Source organism: Hyperoodon ampullatus (genome assembly GCF_949752795.1).
Source record: "Hyperoodon ampullatus genome assembly, chromosome: 7".
Classification (NCBI taxonomy): Eukaryota; Metazoa; Chordata; class Mammalia; order Artiodactyla; family Ziphiidae; genus Hyperoodon; species Hyperoodon ampullatus.
In genome coordinates, this window is record NC_136920.1 from 61,027,207 (window position 1) to 61,045,193 (window position 17,987).

At 54.2% G+C, this 17,987-nt stretch overlaps 2 protein-coding genes across 7 annotated transcripts; one reads left to right on the top strand and one right to left on the bottom strand.

The window, feature by feature from the left end:
* Positions 1 to 2,935: 2,935 nt before the first annotated feature.
* On the top strand, positions 2,936 to 13,140 carry PGAP2 (post-GPI attachment to proteins 2; the record flags this gene model as incomplete). 6 transcript variants are annotated; one of them, XM_079709048.1, is made up of 6 exons in its annotated part: positions 2,973 to 3,106; positions 7,545 to 7,713; positions 11,572 to 11,824; positions 11,971 to 12,077; positions 12,688 to 12,796; positions 13,010 to 13,140. In XM_079709048.1, the coding sequence occupies 6 exons, from the start codon at positions 2,973 to 2,975 to the stop codon at positions 13,138 to 13,140; spliced, it is 903 nt and encodes a 300-aa protein (XP_079565174.1). The 6 variants fall into 6 exon arrangements, with proteins under 6 accessions (XP_079565179.1, XP_079565175.1, XP_079565177.1 ...); XM_079709053.1 differs by lacking the exon at positions 7,545 to 7,713 and having other exon boundaries at positions 2,936 to 3,106; positions 11,572 to 11,828; positions 11,918 to 12,065; XM_079709049.1 differs by lacking the exon at positions 7,545 to 7,713 and having other exon boundaries at positions 2,942 to 3,106.
* A 1,544-nt stretch (positions 13,141 to 14,684) lies between these two features.
* On the bottom strand, positions 14,685 to 15,873 carry RHOG (ras homolog family member G). The gene has a single exon (XM_079708002.1). It carries the CDS (start codon positions 15,856 to 15,858, stop codon positions 15,283 to 15,285), a length of 576 nt encoding a protein of 191 aa, XP_079564128.1. The 5' UTR covers positions 15,859 to 15,873; the 3' UTR covers positions 14,685 to 15,282.
* Positions 15,874 to 17,987: the final 2,114 nt, after the last annotated feature.

Below are 17,987 nucleotides of genomic sequence, written 5' to 3' on the forward strand. Positions count from 1 at the left end.
TCCGGCTGCCCCCATGCAGCTGGAATGAGTGGGGCTGACCAGTGCTGGATCGACATGGCATGAGGGGACGCCAGATTAAGGGGGACAGCCCGGGGTCCCGGGCCTCAGAAGCGGGGAGGGGCCAGCAGAGGATCTGGGTGCTATTTCCTTCCCAAGTTCCGCCCCAAGCGCGCCGGCCCCGCCCCCGCCCCCGCCGTTCCCGCTCCGACCCGTCCCCCACCGCTCGCCCCCCGGGCCCGGCCTGGGCTTCCCCCGGGTGCTCCCTGCTCCCGGACTGCGCCGGCGCGGCCTCCTCGCCGCCACGGCCTGGGTGAGTATGGAGATATCTGGGTGTGCTGGACTGCCGGGCAGCCCCACTTGGGGGAGCTCGGCCACGCGGTCTGGCCTCCGCGGGGCCCGGCCCCGGGCTGTGGGGATCCTGGTGTCTGTCCAGAAACTGCTGCTGTGCCCGCTGGGGTAGCTGACCCCTTTCCCCTCTGCTCCCTGACAGGGGCCCGATGTTCCAGAGTGAGCTCCCCCTTCTTCACCCCGCAGGCACTCCTGGTCCAGATTCTTCCTTAGGTGCCCCAGGAGAGAGGTGCCGGAGACTCGCAACCCTTTAGATTAGTTTCAAATCCCAACTCTGCCAGCTATTAGCCTGTGACCTTGAGCAAATGTTAACCTCCCTGAGCCTCACTTGCCTCTTCTGTAAAATGGAAATATACAGGCTATAGCGCCTACCTCATAGAGTTGTTGTAGTGAGGATGAAAAGAAACAATGTATATCTAGTGCTAAGCAGGGTGCCTAGTACTCAGAAGGCACCCAGTAAGTGTGGATTTGGACTGGAAGCTGAGAAGATCTTTAAGGATCTTTGGAAATAAGGTAGGGATACTCCTAAGAAAGCAGTTTTCAGTTAAGTGGTACCTGTGTGGAAGTTAGAGTTGACTGGGGCTGGACAGCTGCCCTTCAGATAGTGAGCTCCCTGTCCTGAAGCCTGGGAGAGTAGAATGACCTCGTTGGTATGGCCTTATTAGTCATCCAAACCACATGATCCCCATGTTTTACAACTGTGAAAACAGGCCCAGAGTGGTTAGGTGACTTGCCCATGGTCACACAGCTAAAAGGGAGGTTAGGCATACCTCCAACAAGTGGAACAGACTGTTCCTCAAACCTTCTTATCAACCCCTGCCTTGGGCACTGCCTAGTCATTCCCTGAGGATCTGGTCTTTGGTTTGGGTGTCCCAGTGATTCCTGAGGGATCCAGAGCAGCTGGCTTCAGGAAGGATGTTGGAAGGGGGGACTATTATCATTGCAACCACAGAATCTGGGTTTGGGCTGGGTGGGGAAGGTCTCTGGGCATGATCCAAGGACTGTAGGAATGTGCTTGAGTTGGGAGGGCCACCAGAGCCACTTCCACCGCTCCTGGGAAAGCCCCGGCCCGCAGAAGGAGGAAGGAGGTTGAGCAGTTTGGGGCAGGCTGCCTGTTGGAGCCTGGCAGAGAGGTGGGTGGAGGAAGCTGGATGAGAGGCGTATCCACCTGGCTTGTTCCGGATGCCATGAGGCCAGCCTCCTGGAGGTCAGGGTTCTTCCTGAGGGCGGGACTAGGAGAGAGTCCTGAGGGCGGGGCCAGGAAGAGCTAGGACTTGATCTCCAGGCAAGGTCCTGGAGTCCAGAAGGGCAGGTTCTTTATGTATCCGGAGCCAGCCCTAGTTTGGCAACTAGAAGCCTAAATTCTGAGGATGGCTTTCCCTCAGGTTCAGCATATGGCTTTGAGGAAAGACCTTCCTCTCTCTGTGTCTTGGTTCCTCTGTCTTTAAAATGGGAACAGGGCTGACTGACTCATTTATGTAAGATTTGGTTTTTTAGTTTTTTTCCTCTTATGGACAGGTACCGCTTCACTCTTCCCTCCTAACCTGACCTAACCTGACCTCTCTGCCCAGAGCTCTGGCCCAGAGAGCAAAGGGTCAAGGAAGGCGAGAGCTGCAGTTTGTGACACTGTGAGCCCTACATCTCCCCACTGCTGGCTCTTCCTTCTATTTGCTATGTGACCCTGAGCAGGGTCCTGCCCCTCTCTTGGCCTCAACTTCCCCTTCTATACACTGAGGGGGTCCGGGCTAGGATTGCTGGTATATACTTGGCTAGTAGTATAGTGCATGACCCTAGATATCCTCATCTGAGTGGGGGAGTGCGGTGGGGAGGAGCCCAGTCCTCAGGAGCCCTTACCTAGTCTCCAGAGGGGAGCGGACAGGCCCCTGGGCACTGGGAAGCCTCCAGAAGCTGACCAGGCAGCTCTCTCTAGCAAACAGCAAGCCCAGGCTAGCACCAGGCCTGATTCTGCAAAGCCTTTCACCCTCAGAGCACGTGAGGCAGCGGGTGGGGACAGGCAGGGGGTTGAGGTTCTGCTGGCTTCCATGGAGTCCTTGCTGCTGTGGACTGCAGTGCAGGCACACAGAGCACACAGAGCTGGGAAGGGCCTGAAGGTGCAGAAGCACCCTGGGCCAGTGGGTGAAGCAGTGAGAGCTGATAGGAGGCCCTGAAACATGGAGGTTCCAAGGCCTGGGGGAGGAGATGGGCCATTCTGTTCACTGGGAAGTTTTAGGATTGGTTCCTGAAACAAGAGAGACTAGTTCAACCAGCTCCTGTAGTACTAGGCCTGTCAAGCCAGGCCTAGGGATGAGAAGAAGTTTTCCCAATCTATTCAGGCTTCATCTTAGCACAGATTTGGTTCATTGTCTTTCCTCTGAAATTGAGGGTGAATGTTCTCATGGGATTCTCAGTCCATCTTCCTCATCCAGGGCAGTAGCTGTCCAAGTTTAGGGGCTAGGTGGCTTCCTTCTCAGACTCTCCACCCCATAGCATAGCTAAGCTGAGGACTGAGCACAAGGGCTAGCTTCACCACTGAGTCCCAGCCTCACTACCTTGGGCCCTGACAGCACGCCACTCCATCCCCAGGTCTGACAAGATGTACGAGGTCCCACTGCCGCTGGATCGGGATGGGACCCTGGTCCGGCTCCGCTTCACCCTGGTGGCCCTGGTCACGGTCTGCTGTCCACTTGTCGCCTTCCTCTTCTGCGTCCTCTGGTCCCTGCTCTTCCACTTCAAGGAGACTACGGCCACACACTGTGGGGTAGGGCTTGTGGAGGGGGGCACTGATACCTCATATTCAGGCCCAATCAGATCTGTTTTGGATCCTGATTCTGTTGTAACAGGATTAGCCATCAAACATACTGGGCTGCTAGGGGGATGCCTGCAAATTGAGGTCCCAAGGACTAGTCTCCCTCCACCTTCCACGGAGGTCGTTGGGGGCCAGGGTCCCTGAAGTTGGGCAGCCCCAGGACCCCGAACCCAATCCTTACTTCATAGAGGGGCCGATTCAGCAGCCCCAGGGTCTTCTGGGGGACAGAGAAAAAAACTGGGCTAGAGGGCATTGGGGGATTTTTATTGGGGCACTGTGGGCTGTGCCTGTCTCTACGGGAATGTGATTATGTATATGTGCATGTGTTAACTGTGAGGGACATGACTATAATGGCTTTGAGTGGGGTATGTGTGTGAGAGAGACTATATCTGTGTCTGTCTGGTTGGGGACCTGATTATGTGTGTGTACATGTGTTTTCTGGGGTAGGCCCCATGACCTCTGAGGTTCCATAGGTGACCATACACCCTCTTGGACAGGGATATAGGGTGCTGGGCCAGAAAGAAAGTTGTGAGAGTTCTTTCTCTGTATGTTATGGGTGTAAATGGGGTGAGACCTGTGTGGACCTTTGTTATCCTCCTAGTTCATCCACTGACTCTCTATATTACCTGAAATTCAGAGACTGAGACTCAGTTTTCCCATGTCTATCAGGGTTGCTAATTCCTGTCCTCCTCCTTCTCAGGGTTAGTGTAGAGCTCCAGGTGGAGGAAACAGGAAAGTGGTTTTGGAAATGTGAAGGGGGAGGAGCAGAAGGAGGAAGAGGAAAAGGAGATTGTCAAGTTGGAAGACAGGGCAGGAGAGGAAGTTAGCCAAGGGTCTCTAGGTGGGAAAGAGGCAGAGCCTGGACATGGACCCTTGAACTAGCCTCACAGAGAGAGCTCAGAAGGCCCCCAATCAGCTGAGCTTCCACCTTCCTATAAAGAGCATTTGCTTGAGAAAAAGGGGTACAACCAGGAGTGGGATCTGGCTGGCAGGCATGGGGGCCCACTTCTTTTATTCATATGACTTCAAGTTTTCCCTCTTCTTGATTTGTCAGTGGGTAGATGTGGGCCTTGAGTTGTGGGCAGCCAGCCTGGTGAGACTCAGGGCTGGGAGCTATCAGAAAGAACAGGACTGGAAGAAAAGGGGGTGACCAGGTGATCTGAGGGGGAAGATCAGAAAGGATCCATCCAGCAGCCTCTCCTGACCTAGTTCTCACCTTAGATAATGCACCAAATGTTCTATGACCCTGGCCAACTCCTCTTCATCCTGCAAAACCCTTCTCATGTGTCTCCTCCTCCAAAAAGCTTTCTGCAGCCTCCATTGGGCAAGCTTAATCACTCCCTCCTCCGGGTGCCCATAGTTCCAGGTGTTCTCTCTGATATAGTTCTATCACATTATATTTGTGTCTCTCTTCCCTACTAGGCTGGGAGCTCCTTGAAGATGGGCACTGCATCTGAATCAGAAGGTATTTGTTGAGGGACTTCCCTGGTGGTCCAGTGGTTAAGACTGTGCGCTTCCACTGCAGGGGGCACAGGTTTGATCCCTGGTTGGGGAACTAAGGTCCCGCATGCCACACAGCGCGGCCAGGAAAAAAAAAAGTATTTGTTGAATAAATGGATAGGACCCCCCCCGACACACACACACACACACACACACACACACACACACACACACACACATCCATCAGCTCAATGCCCTGGGAAAAGGAAGGCATGATATAATGCAGTCATAGTCCATACAGAGAATTATAATATTTGTATGGCATATGGAGTTAGAAGGAGTCGGCTGTTTGCTCTGGTCCTGGTGGCTGGCTCCAGATGATAATGGGATCAGTAACCTCAGCATACTTATAACCCATTCTCAATATACTAGATAGGGAGCTAAGGCATAGGTAGCTGCTGGAGGGGTACCTGGCCTCTCTGGGGCAAGACTAGGCCTAGTGACCCCAGGGGTATTTTGTCCCTACTCCCTGGGACTACTATGATGGATACACCTGGGAATTTTCACATATACTCTGAATTTCTCACCCAGAGAATCCCAGGAATGGCCAACTGAGGAATGAAAGAAGTAGCCTTAGTCTATAATTACCAATAGATGACATTGCCTCTGCTTCCACATCCCCAGTGATGGGAAGCTTCTTTCCTTCCCAGGCAGCTGATTCCGAGGAGACTTAGTAACTAACAATTAGAAAGCTCTTTCTTTCTTTTTTTTTTTTTGTTTTGCGGTACGCGGGCCTCTCACTGTTGTGGCCTCTCCCGTTGCAGAGCACAGGCTCCAGACGCGCAGGCTCAGCGGCCATGGCTCACGGCCCAGCCGCTCCGCGGCATGTGGGATCTTCCCAGACCGGGGCACGAACCCGTGTCCCCTGCACCGGCAGGCGGACTCTCAACCACGGCGCCACCAGGGAAGCCCAGCAAGCTCTTTCTTATAGTGAGCATATACCCTCTTTCTGGTGAATCTCTGTCCTGCCTCTGGCTCTGCTTTAGGACCCTTGGAGCTACTTTTTCCACCTGGCTTCCAGCCAGCCCTGCAGAGATGGGAAGGCAGTAATGGCGGGGGAGGAGGGTCCCCTGAGTTTACTCTTCTCAGGTAGCATAGCTCCAGTTCCTTCAGGCAATCCTTACAAGACATGTGCCCCTGGACTTGGCCCAGTTGATCACTGTTCTCTCCTAGGCCCTGATCTGGGCATAGGACTTCATATGGCCTGGGAAGTACAGCCCAAATCAGGACTGTTCTATTCCTATTACTGGCTGTTAGACCTCTGTTAATGCAGCCTGAGCTGCCACTAGCTGTTTCTGCACAGGTACAGGCTGGACACTGATACCTCATATTCAGGCCTGTCTAGATCTCTTTTGGACCACGAATCTATTGTTTAAGATTAGCTAGCTCTCTGATGGGGCCCAACAAACATATTCAGTCTTGCTCCAACAGAAAGGGGCTAAATCCTATTCTGCTTTCTCCCTTTCCCTTCCCAGAAACCTGCCTACATGGCTGGACCCAACCCTCAGAAAGGTCCCCACCCCCATGTCTGGCAAAGGGATCTGCTGTGGGCCAACGTTGGCCACTATCATTCTTACCTTTGCAGAGTGTTCTGGGATTTATGACATGGCCTTGTTGGTCGTGGGAAGGCTGTGCGCCCGGGGAAGGCGTGGAGATCCGGGCTCTGTGGGTGGGAGGCAGGCCCTCGGGAACTGGGGGTGGGACACTCCAGCCTTAGAGCAGTCTCAGTCTGGCTAGAGCCCTCAACCGAAGCCCCGGATCCTTCAGCACCCAGTGTGAGTGTTGCTTAGTGCGCCTACCCCCACCCTGATTCCCTGATGCTGAGCTGGACTAGTAGACTAGGGTTCCCTTAATGGAGGGAGGTCTGAGTCCCCAGGGGAGATTTGGTCCTAGGCCTTTTAAAACAAATCTGCCCTCCAGAAGGAAGCCCAGCGTGAAGGGTCATGGTGGTCGGCGCAGTGGGGGTGGGGGAGGGAGTTCTCTGCCCAGAGGGAGAGGGAGCAGAAGAAGCCCAGCCACCTCAGTCTGGGTCTGTCCTTCTTGGGTCTGGCCCAGCACAGGAGACTCAACCTGAGCGGAGAAGGTTCCCGTGACCCTCAGTTCCCGACAGTCTTGGATCGGGTGACATGATCTTCTCAGAGAGGAAGGAGATAGAGGTCTGGGCCTCCGGAGGGACTCTGGTATCTTGGGGTCAGGGTACTGCTGGCCTGAGGCTTGGATCATTCTGAGCCTGGGGGTGGGATGGCTGGTAGCCTGTGGTCCCATTGAAATAGGTTATGGGGCCCTCCCACTGTTCCTAGTTGAACTTGGGTGAAGAGCAGGAATGTGGTCAGACAGGGTCAGTGGGAGGGCTTGGGTCAGTCTGAGCCAAGGTCCTTTAGGTTACTTGGCCTGAAGAAAACCTTGACTTGGAGCCTTAAGCTATCAAGTGGCAAGAGGCCTTAGTCTTAATGTTTGATCCTAGCATAGTTATGGGCCTTGGTCTTCCCTTCTGTGGAATGGGAATAATAACCCTTCCACCTCTGACCCTTCTGAGTGGGTAGGAGAGTCATGGGAATGAGGTGGGCCATCAGAGCTCCCAAGTCCAGGCCACTGGGAGCCTCTATTCTCTATACTCTTCAAGAGGTGAACCTATAGGACCAGTGTGCCAAGGGGATTCCTATGAGCTGACCCTGTCTCTCTGCTGTTCCTGCCCCATCTCCCTCTGTACCTCCTCTTCTGCACTGCTTTCCTTTTTCTTTTATGTCCTTCCTACTCTGCCTTTATACTCTGGCTCTTCCCTATACTCTGAAAAGCCAGCTCTGGAAAAGGCCCCACTTTCCTAGGCCCAGGTGACCCCACCAGGCCCCAAGTTGTGTCCCTTGCCCTGCCTGGGCACCACTCCCTACAGGATGTTCTCTGCGGCCTCCCAGCCCTTGGACCCCGATGGGACTGTGTTCCGGCTCCGCTTCACGGCCATGGTCTGGTGGGTCATCACTTTTCCCGTGTTTGGCTTCTTCTTCTGCATCATCTGGTCCCTGGTGTTCCACTTTGAGTACACAGTGGCCACTGACTGTGGGGTGAGTGCCAGGCTCCCCAGCACCTGGGTCAGGGCCAGGTCAGGAGATGGTGATAAGGGTGGAATCAGACAGTAGGAGAGAAGGTGGAGGGACAGAGAGAGGGGAGAGGGATAAAAGGATGGTGGGGGGAAAGTCAGAGGTGGGGGGAATTTGGGGAGAGAGACTCAGGGAGAGTAGAGTCACAGTCCTCCAAGAGTAGAAGAGGATTGTAGAGGGTACAAGGGAGCAGAGGGGGCCTGGGGGAAGGGAAGAGAGTGGGAATAGGCAGGAGAGATTGCGAGAGGGAGAAGGGGGCTGAAGAAAGACCAGACTGGAAAGGAAGCCAGGACTGAGGAGGTAAGATGAGGCCAGGAGCCAGGAGAAGCAACAGGTGGCTTTAGCCCAGACTAGGGGCCTGACCTGAGAAGACGCCCAGCCCTGCCCTGGCTTCTTCTAGCTTTGTTTCTCCTCTGGCAGTCTCAGGCCCCACAACCTATATCCACTCAGAGCTTTGCCAGCTAGAAACCTAGAAGGAGTTCCTGCCCCCAAGAGCAGTCCATCAAGCCTTTCTCGAGGGCCCAGGGTTGGAGGTTCTGTGTCAGAGGCATGGAATTGAACATGGACTTGCTCTTAGCATCTTATTCCTCCAAGAGACAGACCTAGGCACAGACAGTCACAACACTGTGAGATGAGATCCCTTCTGTGATAAAAGGGAGCACGGGGATGCTGGGCCCAGGAGAAGCACTTAAACTGGCTTGGATGCTGGAGACTTCCTTCCTGGAGGAGGGGGAATTGTTGCTGTGGGGTGAAGGAGGACCTTTGTGAGTGCCAGGCGGAGAACTTTTGATTTTATCCAGAGGGCAATGGGGAGCTTTGGAAAGATTTTTTTTTTTTTTTTCTGTACGTGGGCCTCTCGCTGTTGTGGCCTCTCCCGTTGCGGAGCACAGGCTCCAGACGCGCAGGCTCAGCGTCCATGGCTCATGGGCCCAGCTGCTCCGCAGCATGTGGGATCTTCCTGGACCGGGGCACGAACCCGTGTCCCCTGCATCGGCAGGCGGACTCTCAACCACTGCGCCACCAGGGAAGCCCTTTGGAAAGATTTTAAGCAGGGAAGGGACACGATCAGATTTGAGCTTTAGAAGACCATTCTGGCTCTTGAGTGGAGAACAGATTCAAGGGCAGGGGGCAAGAGTAGGGAGACCAGTGAGGAAGCTAGTGCAATAGCTCATGGTACGGGGGATACCAGAGCTAAGATGGGGGACTATGAGGTTAGAGAAGAGGGAATGGAGTCCAGAGAAGAGTAGCAAGTAGGATTGACAGGAATGGGAGTTTTTGTCCAGTTGGTGGGGAGGGGAAGTGGTGGTAAGGTATAAAGAAAAGTCATCCATAATTTCAGGGGACTTTTATCTGAGGCCAGAGGAATGAACCTCTAATGGTGAAACATGAGGTTCTATGATAAGGAAGTTTTTGGACCCTCTCCCTTTATACCATGTGAATTTCTGATCTACTGCCCTGCCATAGATCCACTGAGCCATGTCTTCCAGGCCAAAGGGTTTCTATTCTTGGGGAAAGAGGTTATGTTCCCATCTCTCAGTACCCTTAGCTCTGGGCTTTTGGGGAGGTTTGTGGTGAGCTGTGTACCTGGGCTCTGATATCTCCTCATGTAGCTTGTTGTTGGCATAGGTGGTGAGTGGGGAACTTGTGTACTCGGAATGGCGGGGGTGTATATGAGTACCTATACCTGATTAAGCACGTGTGTGTGTGTGTGTGTGTGTGTGTGTGTGTGATGAGGGAGGCAATCCCTGCTCTTAGAATCCCGCCCCCACCCTTAATTTGAGAGGAGCTTGTGAGGATGGGACAAGCAGCCACAGGGCCCTAATCCTCATCCTCCTGAGGCATCCCCCTAACTCCGTGCCATCTCTACCCTTTACCTCTTTCCCAGCTTTAGTCAGGGCTCCGGGCCCTTGAATACTCTGGGCTCTCCCAGCCAAGCCTTAGATGTTGGTACTGTTCCCCTTAAAGTAGCTGAGATTGGGGCAGGAGTTTTCAGAATGAATATTCTAGGAAGTGGAGGCAACACTCCCACTAACCCTACTCAGGGGACCTACCCAGAGAGGCAGAAAAGTCAAGTAAGGAGGCTTGGAGGTCTCAGAAGTGTCCGGTCAAGATATGATTCCCACCTTTCACTCATAAGTCAGCCTTCCCACGTTCAGTAGCCACATAGATCACAGCCAACTTGCAGGCTTTTCAGGAAAGTTTGTCTTCTGAAAGCCATCGCTTGTACTCACTGTGTGCTAGACACTGCAGATGCCTTGCATACGTTATATTTAGTATTCACCATCCCCTGCAAGGTAGGTGATGTCATCCCTATTTTGCCAATGAGGAAATCAAAGCTCAGAGAGGTGAAGTGACTTGCTCAAGGTCAGCCAGCTAATAAAGGCAGAGCTGGGATGTAGACCCAGGTTTGTGTGGCTCCAAAGCCTCCATGTTGCCCTTCACTGATTACTCAGAGTGAATATCTGAGCCTGGTCTCAAGCTGTGGTATCTCAAGCCATGGCCTCGATAGCATCACCCTCTCTCTGAGCGCTCTGCACTTAGCTTCCTCTGACAGTGCTGAGGGGAATCCATCTCCGTTTCTGTGAAGGCTCGTGAAGGCCCTGGCTGGTCCTGTCCCAGGCCCACCCCTGCCCTGTGAGCTGCCTCCATCATTGCCTGCCCTCCCAGCCACTCTGGAGACCCATTCAGCATCCCCACTGGCAGAAAGGAAGGGGTCTTCCAGAACTCCATCTCTGAAGACTTGTCCTGCCATAGTCACAGCAGGGTCATTCCCTCTCTGGGTTTCTGGGCTCTGGCACTGCTCTGGCTCTTGTTGAAGGTCTAAAAAAGTCCACGGAAAGTGTGGGCAACAGACTGGTAGCTTCCGCAGTCATGGAATCTTTTAGAAATGCAGATTCTCAGATTCCAGACCTTCTGCATTCTCACACAATTCCAGGTGACTCATATGCATATTAAAGTTTGAGGCATACTGCTTTAGGCCCCTGAGTCTAAGAGATCCTCTTCCTATTCCTGGCCTTCCTGTTCCCATCGAAACTACTGTTCATCCATCCCCCATTCTCTCACCCTCCAAAATAAGCAACACACCAGTGCTTGCAGCTGTGTGATATTATCTCCTCCTTTCTCAGCTTTAAAGAATGACACTCCAGTTCCTTAAGGAATGAGGGAATTCCAGCCTTTGAGAAAGATGGATGAGAGAGATGCATAAGGACAGGGTCATTTTCTTAGACTACCCCAGGTTAGGAGCACCCATTTTCTTAAACGTGACCAGAGTGAATGTATCTTCTGGCCCCGCTCCCCTAGGATCTCACAGCACCCTCTACTACCTTGGTGCCCCAGACCAGAAGGACAAGTGGAGCTGGGAGCGGTCAGGAACAGCTTAGCTGGGCAGTGAATCCAGTGCTGTGCCAAGGAAGCTCAGATGCTCTGTGACTCGTTTCTGTCCTTCGGACTGAATCTGGGTTGCTGGGCTCATGGACCCTCCCACAGGACCTTATCCATGTCACAGCCCTGTGCTGTGGGCTCAGAGAGCATCTGAACCTGCCTATAGCTTTCCCAGCCACCTGTAGGGAGGTGGAGGCGGTCCCACTCTGCCCCAGCACAAACCCCAGGCTGGCTAGGGAATGAGAACCAGGCACACTGGGGGCCCAGGACCTGGAAGGGGAGGTCTCCCTGGAGAGCTCTGGGGCTCTGAAGGAGGACATCCTGGAGGGAGGGGACTGGACCAGAGCCTTCTGAGTGTCAAGGTGATTACACAGAGAGGAAGATCTCAAGGTGGGTGGGGCCGGCAGGGGGCCGGTGCCCAGATGGTTCACAACTCTCTAGGTGCCCAATTACCTGCCATCAGTGAGCTCGGCCATCGGTGGAGAGGTGCCCCAGAGCTACGTATGGCGCTTCTGCATTGGCCTACACTCAGCACCCCGCTTCTTGGTGGCCTTCGCCTACTGGAACTACTACCTCAGCTGCGCCTCCCCGTGTCCCGGCTACCGCCAGCTTTGCCGCCTCAATTTCGGCCTCAACGTCGTGGAGAACCTTGCGCTGCTAGTGCTCACCTATGTCTCCTCTTCCGAGGACTTCAGTGGGTGCCCAGACGAGGGAAGGAGGAGCGGGGAAGGGTTCCGGGAGGGGATGTCCCTGCCCCCAACCCCCGCCCCCCGACCTTATGGCGCAGGGCTTTGGGTGCTCCCTTCCGTGCGTGCTCCCAACCCTCCTCTCTCCCTCCAGCCATCCATGAAAATGCTTTCATTGTGTTCATCGCCTCATCCCTCAGTCACATGCTCCTCACCTGCATTCTCTGGCGGCTGACCAAGAAGCACACAGTAAGTCAAGAGGTACGGTCTACTAGTGGGGCTCCAGGTGGCCCAGAGGAAAATCAAGGACACTTGTCCTCAGGATGCGGGTAATGGTGAGGTGGGAAATGGAGTTCTTTTGCGAACTGGGGCTGGGGCTGGGCCTGGGGACAAGTGGAGGGTGATTGATCAGAATCTGGGGCTGTGTTTGGGTAGCATGGGAAAATGGAGAATAGAAGAGGTGGTGCCTCCAAATGGGAGTAGAATGAGGGGCAGCGCCAAGGCTGCAGCAGGAACACTGCGTCAGGGGTCTGTGGTCTGTAATAACTCTGGTGCCTCCCCCCGGCCCTGCCCCGCCCCCGTACTTTTCTTCTCCCCACAGCATCTGGAGGTGTTGGGTTGGTGGGTAACTCCAAGTAACTTTCACACTCTGTCCCCCTGAAATGGGAGGGACAGGGACCCCACTGTGCCTTGGCCTCATTACACCAAATGCAGGGGTATGAAATGCCCATCATTCCTGCTGCCCCTGCCTCTGCCCCCCTTCCATGACCAAAGGAGGTAAGACACAGCTCTTAGGAGTTGGGGCCAAGAGGGGAGGCTGTCCGCACATATCTTAACAAGCTGCAGAGTGATCCGACAGCCCATCCCCTAGGATCGCAAGTCCTACAACTGGAAACAGCGGCTCTTCATCATCAACTTCGTCTCCTTCTTCACGGCGCTGGCTGCGTACTTTCGGCACAACATGTATTGTGAGGCTGGAGGTGAGGCCAGGCGAGGATCCATAGGTGGTCACAGTGGCTATGGGACAGTTGTGATGTTTTCTGTAATGTGCAGTATGGCAGTGGCAGTGGTCTCGGGGACTGCCTGCCATTGTGTCCTTTGCGTAGTGATGCAGTGGTGGTGATCTATCAAGAGGCCCCTGGGGGGTAGGGAAGGAGGCTTATCACGCCCTGTTCCTTGTGTCCTTACCGCAGTATACACCATTTTTGCCATCCTGGAGTATACTGTGGTCCTGACCAACATGGCGTTCCACATGACAGCCTGGTGGGACTTCGGGAGCAAGGAGCTGCTCATTACCTCCCAGCCTGAGGAAAAACGGTTCTAAACCCTGCTCTCCTGCTGGGGAGGAGGCCCACTGCCCGGAAACTAGGGCAAGATACCACTCTGGCCTTCCCTCATCCCCTGCGTCCTCTCTGAGCCCTACTGAAGCTGGGGTAGAGGGGAAGAAGGGAAGAAAGGCACAGGACAAGGCTTTACCCGGCCCTACTGGCTCCTCCTTTCCCCCACCCCACGTGAAGGCACAGGCTCCTTCAAGCAGCACCACCCATACCTGAGAAGCCCCAAGAAGCTGAGCTGGCAGGAGAGCTCCACCGTCTGGTGCTAAAGAAAGTCCTGATGTTCATAACCACCATCTGGTTCTTGGCCTTTACGTAGGCACCTCTCGCTGAGGTCAGGGACCACTGAGCAGTGGCTGCTACCAGAAAACCACAGCCATTTCTCCCCATGGGGTCATTCACTTGACTCATGTGTCTAATGATCTCCTCTGCACATTCAGGCCTGTGACATTCCCCTGCTGAGTTTGCCCAGGTGTCCCAGTCCTGACTTCACCTCTGATTTGGTGTATGTCCTTCCCTATCTGAGCCTCCTTGTGTCCGTGTGGATGATGGGGGTGAGGGGTGGGAGGCTATATGATTTCCGAGGGCTCCGCCAGTCTGTGCTTCTCCCTGTGGAGGTGGTGTTCTGTACCCAAAGGATACAGAAAAAGCACTGGCACAGCATGTATTTCCCTTCCCTTCTGGAATCTCTGGTTTACAGACTCTTCCTCCTTGGCAAAAGGTGCCAGGTAGAGGGGACAGAGGCACAGATTCCTACCCCAAAACGGGCTCTCTGGTGTCCCCACCCCCCCATCTTCCCTACTGCCTCAGGCCCTGTGCTCTTTTGGTTGTACATTTTATTTCAAAGGAAAATAAATTTTTTTCTTTTTGCCAACAGTCTGGGCTAGGCTTGCTTGTTCGGGGGCTTGTCTCTTTAATGGAACTGAGGGGAGGGACAGGCTCCAGGATGGAGGGAGTAAGTCCATGGTAGGCTATGATTCCATGTGGCATTCCCCACCCCACCCCCCGGCCCCCTTAGGCCTGGAGTCTCCTAAGGCTGGTCCAAGCCTTGATTTGATGAGCAGGAGTGACTGAGCTATCCCTGTAATGACTCCAGGTCTGGAAGCTGGGCTACCTGGGAGAGTCTTGGGTTGAGGCGATGGCCTGAGTTCCAGCCCCAACTCTGTCAGTAAAGAATTGTCCCCTTGAGGGTATAAGGGGACAGCTCTCAGATGCACGACTGTGAGAGCACCTACCTGCAGGCTGATGGCTCTCAACCCCTCCCTTTCTGAGTCCCAGATCAGGAAGTTTTTCCTCATGCTTTGCATCCCAGTCTACTACAGAATATGTGGCTGGGCCCCAGAACAAGACTGGCCCCTCCAAGGGAGCCCAGAGCTTTGTTAGGGAAATTGGGGGGTGGGGGGACCACAATGAAGCCTATTGTCCCCTGTCCCCTCTTGCAGGAAACAAAAGGCTCCCAGTCTCTGGGGAGCCCTAGCCCATGCCCGGCCCCTGCCCAACCCCCCATGCCCAGCACACAGGGAGGAGCCAGCACCACTGGAGACAGGAGGTTTTATTGATGCTGATGGGGGTAGGAGGGGCCCCCAGGAGCCCAGAGGGGGTGGGGGTGGGGCTGAGTCAGTCAGCGGATGCGTAAGGCCTGGGCACATGGGGGTAGGTTAGGGCACATTCATCTTCCTAGGAGTCTGTGGCTCCTTCTCTGGGGAGGGGAGAGAGCATCTTGGGGGGTGGGGGGCAATTTGAAGAGCAGCGAGGGAGAGGTTAGGGATGGCTGAGAGCTCCTAACCTGAGAGAAGGCACCACAACAGGCAGCAATATCTGTGTGGAAAGCTGGATCAACTGGTCAGTAGGGGAACGTGGGGAGGAGGCACTGGGTTGGCTTCTTGGGGAGGGGTCCGACCTTGGCCTGGGTGAGCTCTTGAGCATACCTGGTGTTCCCAAGCAGAGTGGGGCAGGGCCCAAAGCCCCTTTCCCCATGGGCCTCCTCAAGGAGAAAAAGGCATTCGGCAAGCCCCCTTGGCAAGGGGTGCCAGAATTAGTCCTTAAGGCACAGCTGGGGGCAGACAAGGCGCCAAGGCACAAAGGCACAACTGGTGGCGGGGCAGGGGCAGCCTCCAAGCTGAGTGCCAGGGTCACAAGAGGACGCAGGACCGCCCACGTTTGACGGGCGTGGGGTTGAGCACGGCCCGGACAGCCTCGGCAAACACTTCCTTGACGCCGTCCTGCTGCAGGGCTGAGCACTCGAGGTAGCGCACAGCGTGGATCTGCTTGGCCAGCGCCTGGCCCTGCTGCGGTGTGATGGGTGCCTGGCCCTGCTCCTTCAGGCGCCGCAGGGTGTCAGGCTGGGCTCTCAGGTCCTTCTTGGTGCCCACCAGGAGGATGGGCACATCGGGGCAGTGGTGGCACACCTCTGGATGCCACTTGTGCCGCACATTCTCATAGGAGGGCGGGCTGGCAATGGAGAAACAGATGACAAACACGTTGGTCTGAGGGTAGGAGAGTGTGCGGAGGCGGTCGTACTCCTCCTGGCCCGCTGTGTCCCACAGGTTCAGGTTCACCGTGCGCCCGTCAACGGCACTCTGGGCGCTGTAATTGTCGAACACTGTGGGGATGTACTCCTTGGGAAAGGCGTTGGTTGTGTAGCAGATGAGCAGGCACGTCTTGCCCACAGCCCCATCGCCCACCACCACACACTTGATGCTCTGCATGGTGGGTGCAGCTGCTGCGGTGGAGGCTATGCCTCCTTCCCCTTCTGGGCCCCTCTGGATGCAGTGACCTATGGACAGATGAGAGGGATACTCTTGGTTAGGGAGGACTCTATCCACTGGGAAGAAAGGATGGGGGCATACAGAGGGAAACCAGCTCCAGTTCTTTTAACCTGAACACCATCCTGCAGTCCCATCAAGACAGACCTCAGAGAGACAGACACGAAATGGGAGACAGGCCCTGAGACCACACAAAGATGCTCAGGGATAAAGAAGCTGGCACTAAGGTGTAATATATTATGTGAAGCACATACGTTCTGATGCCAGACTGACAAAGGTCAAAATCTGGTTCTCCTATCTCCTAGATGTATGACCCTGGACAAATTACTTAACCTATGTCTCATTTTTCTAATCTGTAAAATGGGGATAAAACAATACCTACTTCATTGGGTTGTTGTGAGGATTATATGAGTTAACTCATGTAAAGCATTTAGAACAGTGCCTGGTCATAATAAGCATTCAATAAGTATTAGCTACTTTTATTTTTCCTTCAGGAAGTATAGACACAAAAGGAGGGTGCGCATGTGTAGGGATCTACCAGATCCTCTGTCAGATATGGACCCCTCCCACCGAGTAGACTGGAGAGGGCTTCTAGCACAAGGCAGCTGTCCCAGGTCACTCTGAGATGCAGCCATAGGCGGAGCCTCTCCCAACTCAGGGCCCACCCTGCCTAGTGCACTGATGCTTCAACTCCAAACCTGACATCTTGGCTACTGAACGCAAACCAAAAGGTGCAATGAGAAACCTGCTGAGTAGGGGCACAATTCTCTAGACAGTTGCCCTGTCTCAATCCAGGGTACCCTGGGGATGGGGAAAAGGAGGGAGAGCTTACCCCATCATTCTTGGAAGCATGGGAAACCCTATCTGGCCACACATACCCAGGCTGGCAACTCAGTGTAGGAGAACACTGGAGACCGAGCCAGGGCTGGAATTTGGTCTGGAATCTGTGTGTGTAATGATGAATGAGGCAAAGGCTGTGGCTCCCTTCTGCATCTTCTCTCAAGGTAGGGTGAGGCAGATCCTCCAAGCCCAGCCAAAAGGGATGAACAGAAGAGTAAGACAAAAACTTCATTTTCCCCTTAATCTTCTGTCCCTTTCCTGAGACCATGGGCTGTGCCTCTGAAGAACTTGAGGGGCTTCCAGACTCTTGGGTAGAGAACACAGTGCCATTAAAGCACTACCACTGAGAAGACATGCTGGAATCAGACTGGTCAGGGATTCTAATCACAGCTCCACCGACTAGTCATGTATGATCTCGGGCAACATATTTAAGTTTCCTGAGCCTCAAATTTTCTCATCTGTAAGATGGGGCTAATCTTGCCTGTTGGGTTACAGTTGGTCAGAGGATGAAATGAGCTAACATGTAGAAAGTGTTTGGCATAAGGTGTGGCACACAGGAAGTGTCAAATAAATAAGCTGCTGTAATTATCAGTGGGGTGAGTTTCAGAGGAGTCCTAGCTCCAGCCATCACCCTGGTCACCTGGGCAGCTCACAGGGCCTTTAGGTGAGGAACTGCTCTTCTGAGTTGTGGAAAAGAACAGAGCTTCCGGAAACCCTGTGATTATTTATACTGCTGTGGCAAGGGTCCTCCTCTAATTGGCTACTTCCTCTCAGCCATGGGGGACTTTTTCTAGCTAGTATGTGACTTCCTTTCCCTGCTGCTCTCTCACGACCAGGCCCCTGCTCCCTAGGAGGGGACAGTCCTGTTTCAGACACACCCATATCTCTTAAGTATCCCCCACTCCACCCAAGCACCTTCACCACTGGCCCATTTTCTCCATTTCACTTTATACACAGCAAGACTGCACCCTGGTCTGACAACCCCTTACCCCCCAGCCTGACCTCTCAACCACTGGTTCCAAAGCCTCAAAAATCACATTGGGAGGGGGAGGGGGAATCCACCACTGGGAAGTGGAAAAGGAACTCCACGGTGTGGAACCTGCATAGGATCCAGGGCTTGGTCCCAGCTCCCTCCCAGGCCCCAGCTTCCCCTGGGACCAGCTGGGAGGGAAATGAGTTCATTCTATGAGGTTGCCTCTCTGGTTCACAATAAAAATATTTTCATCTTATTT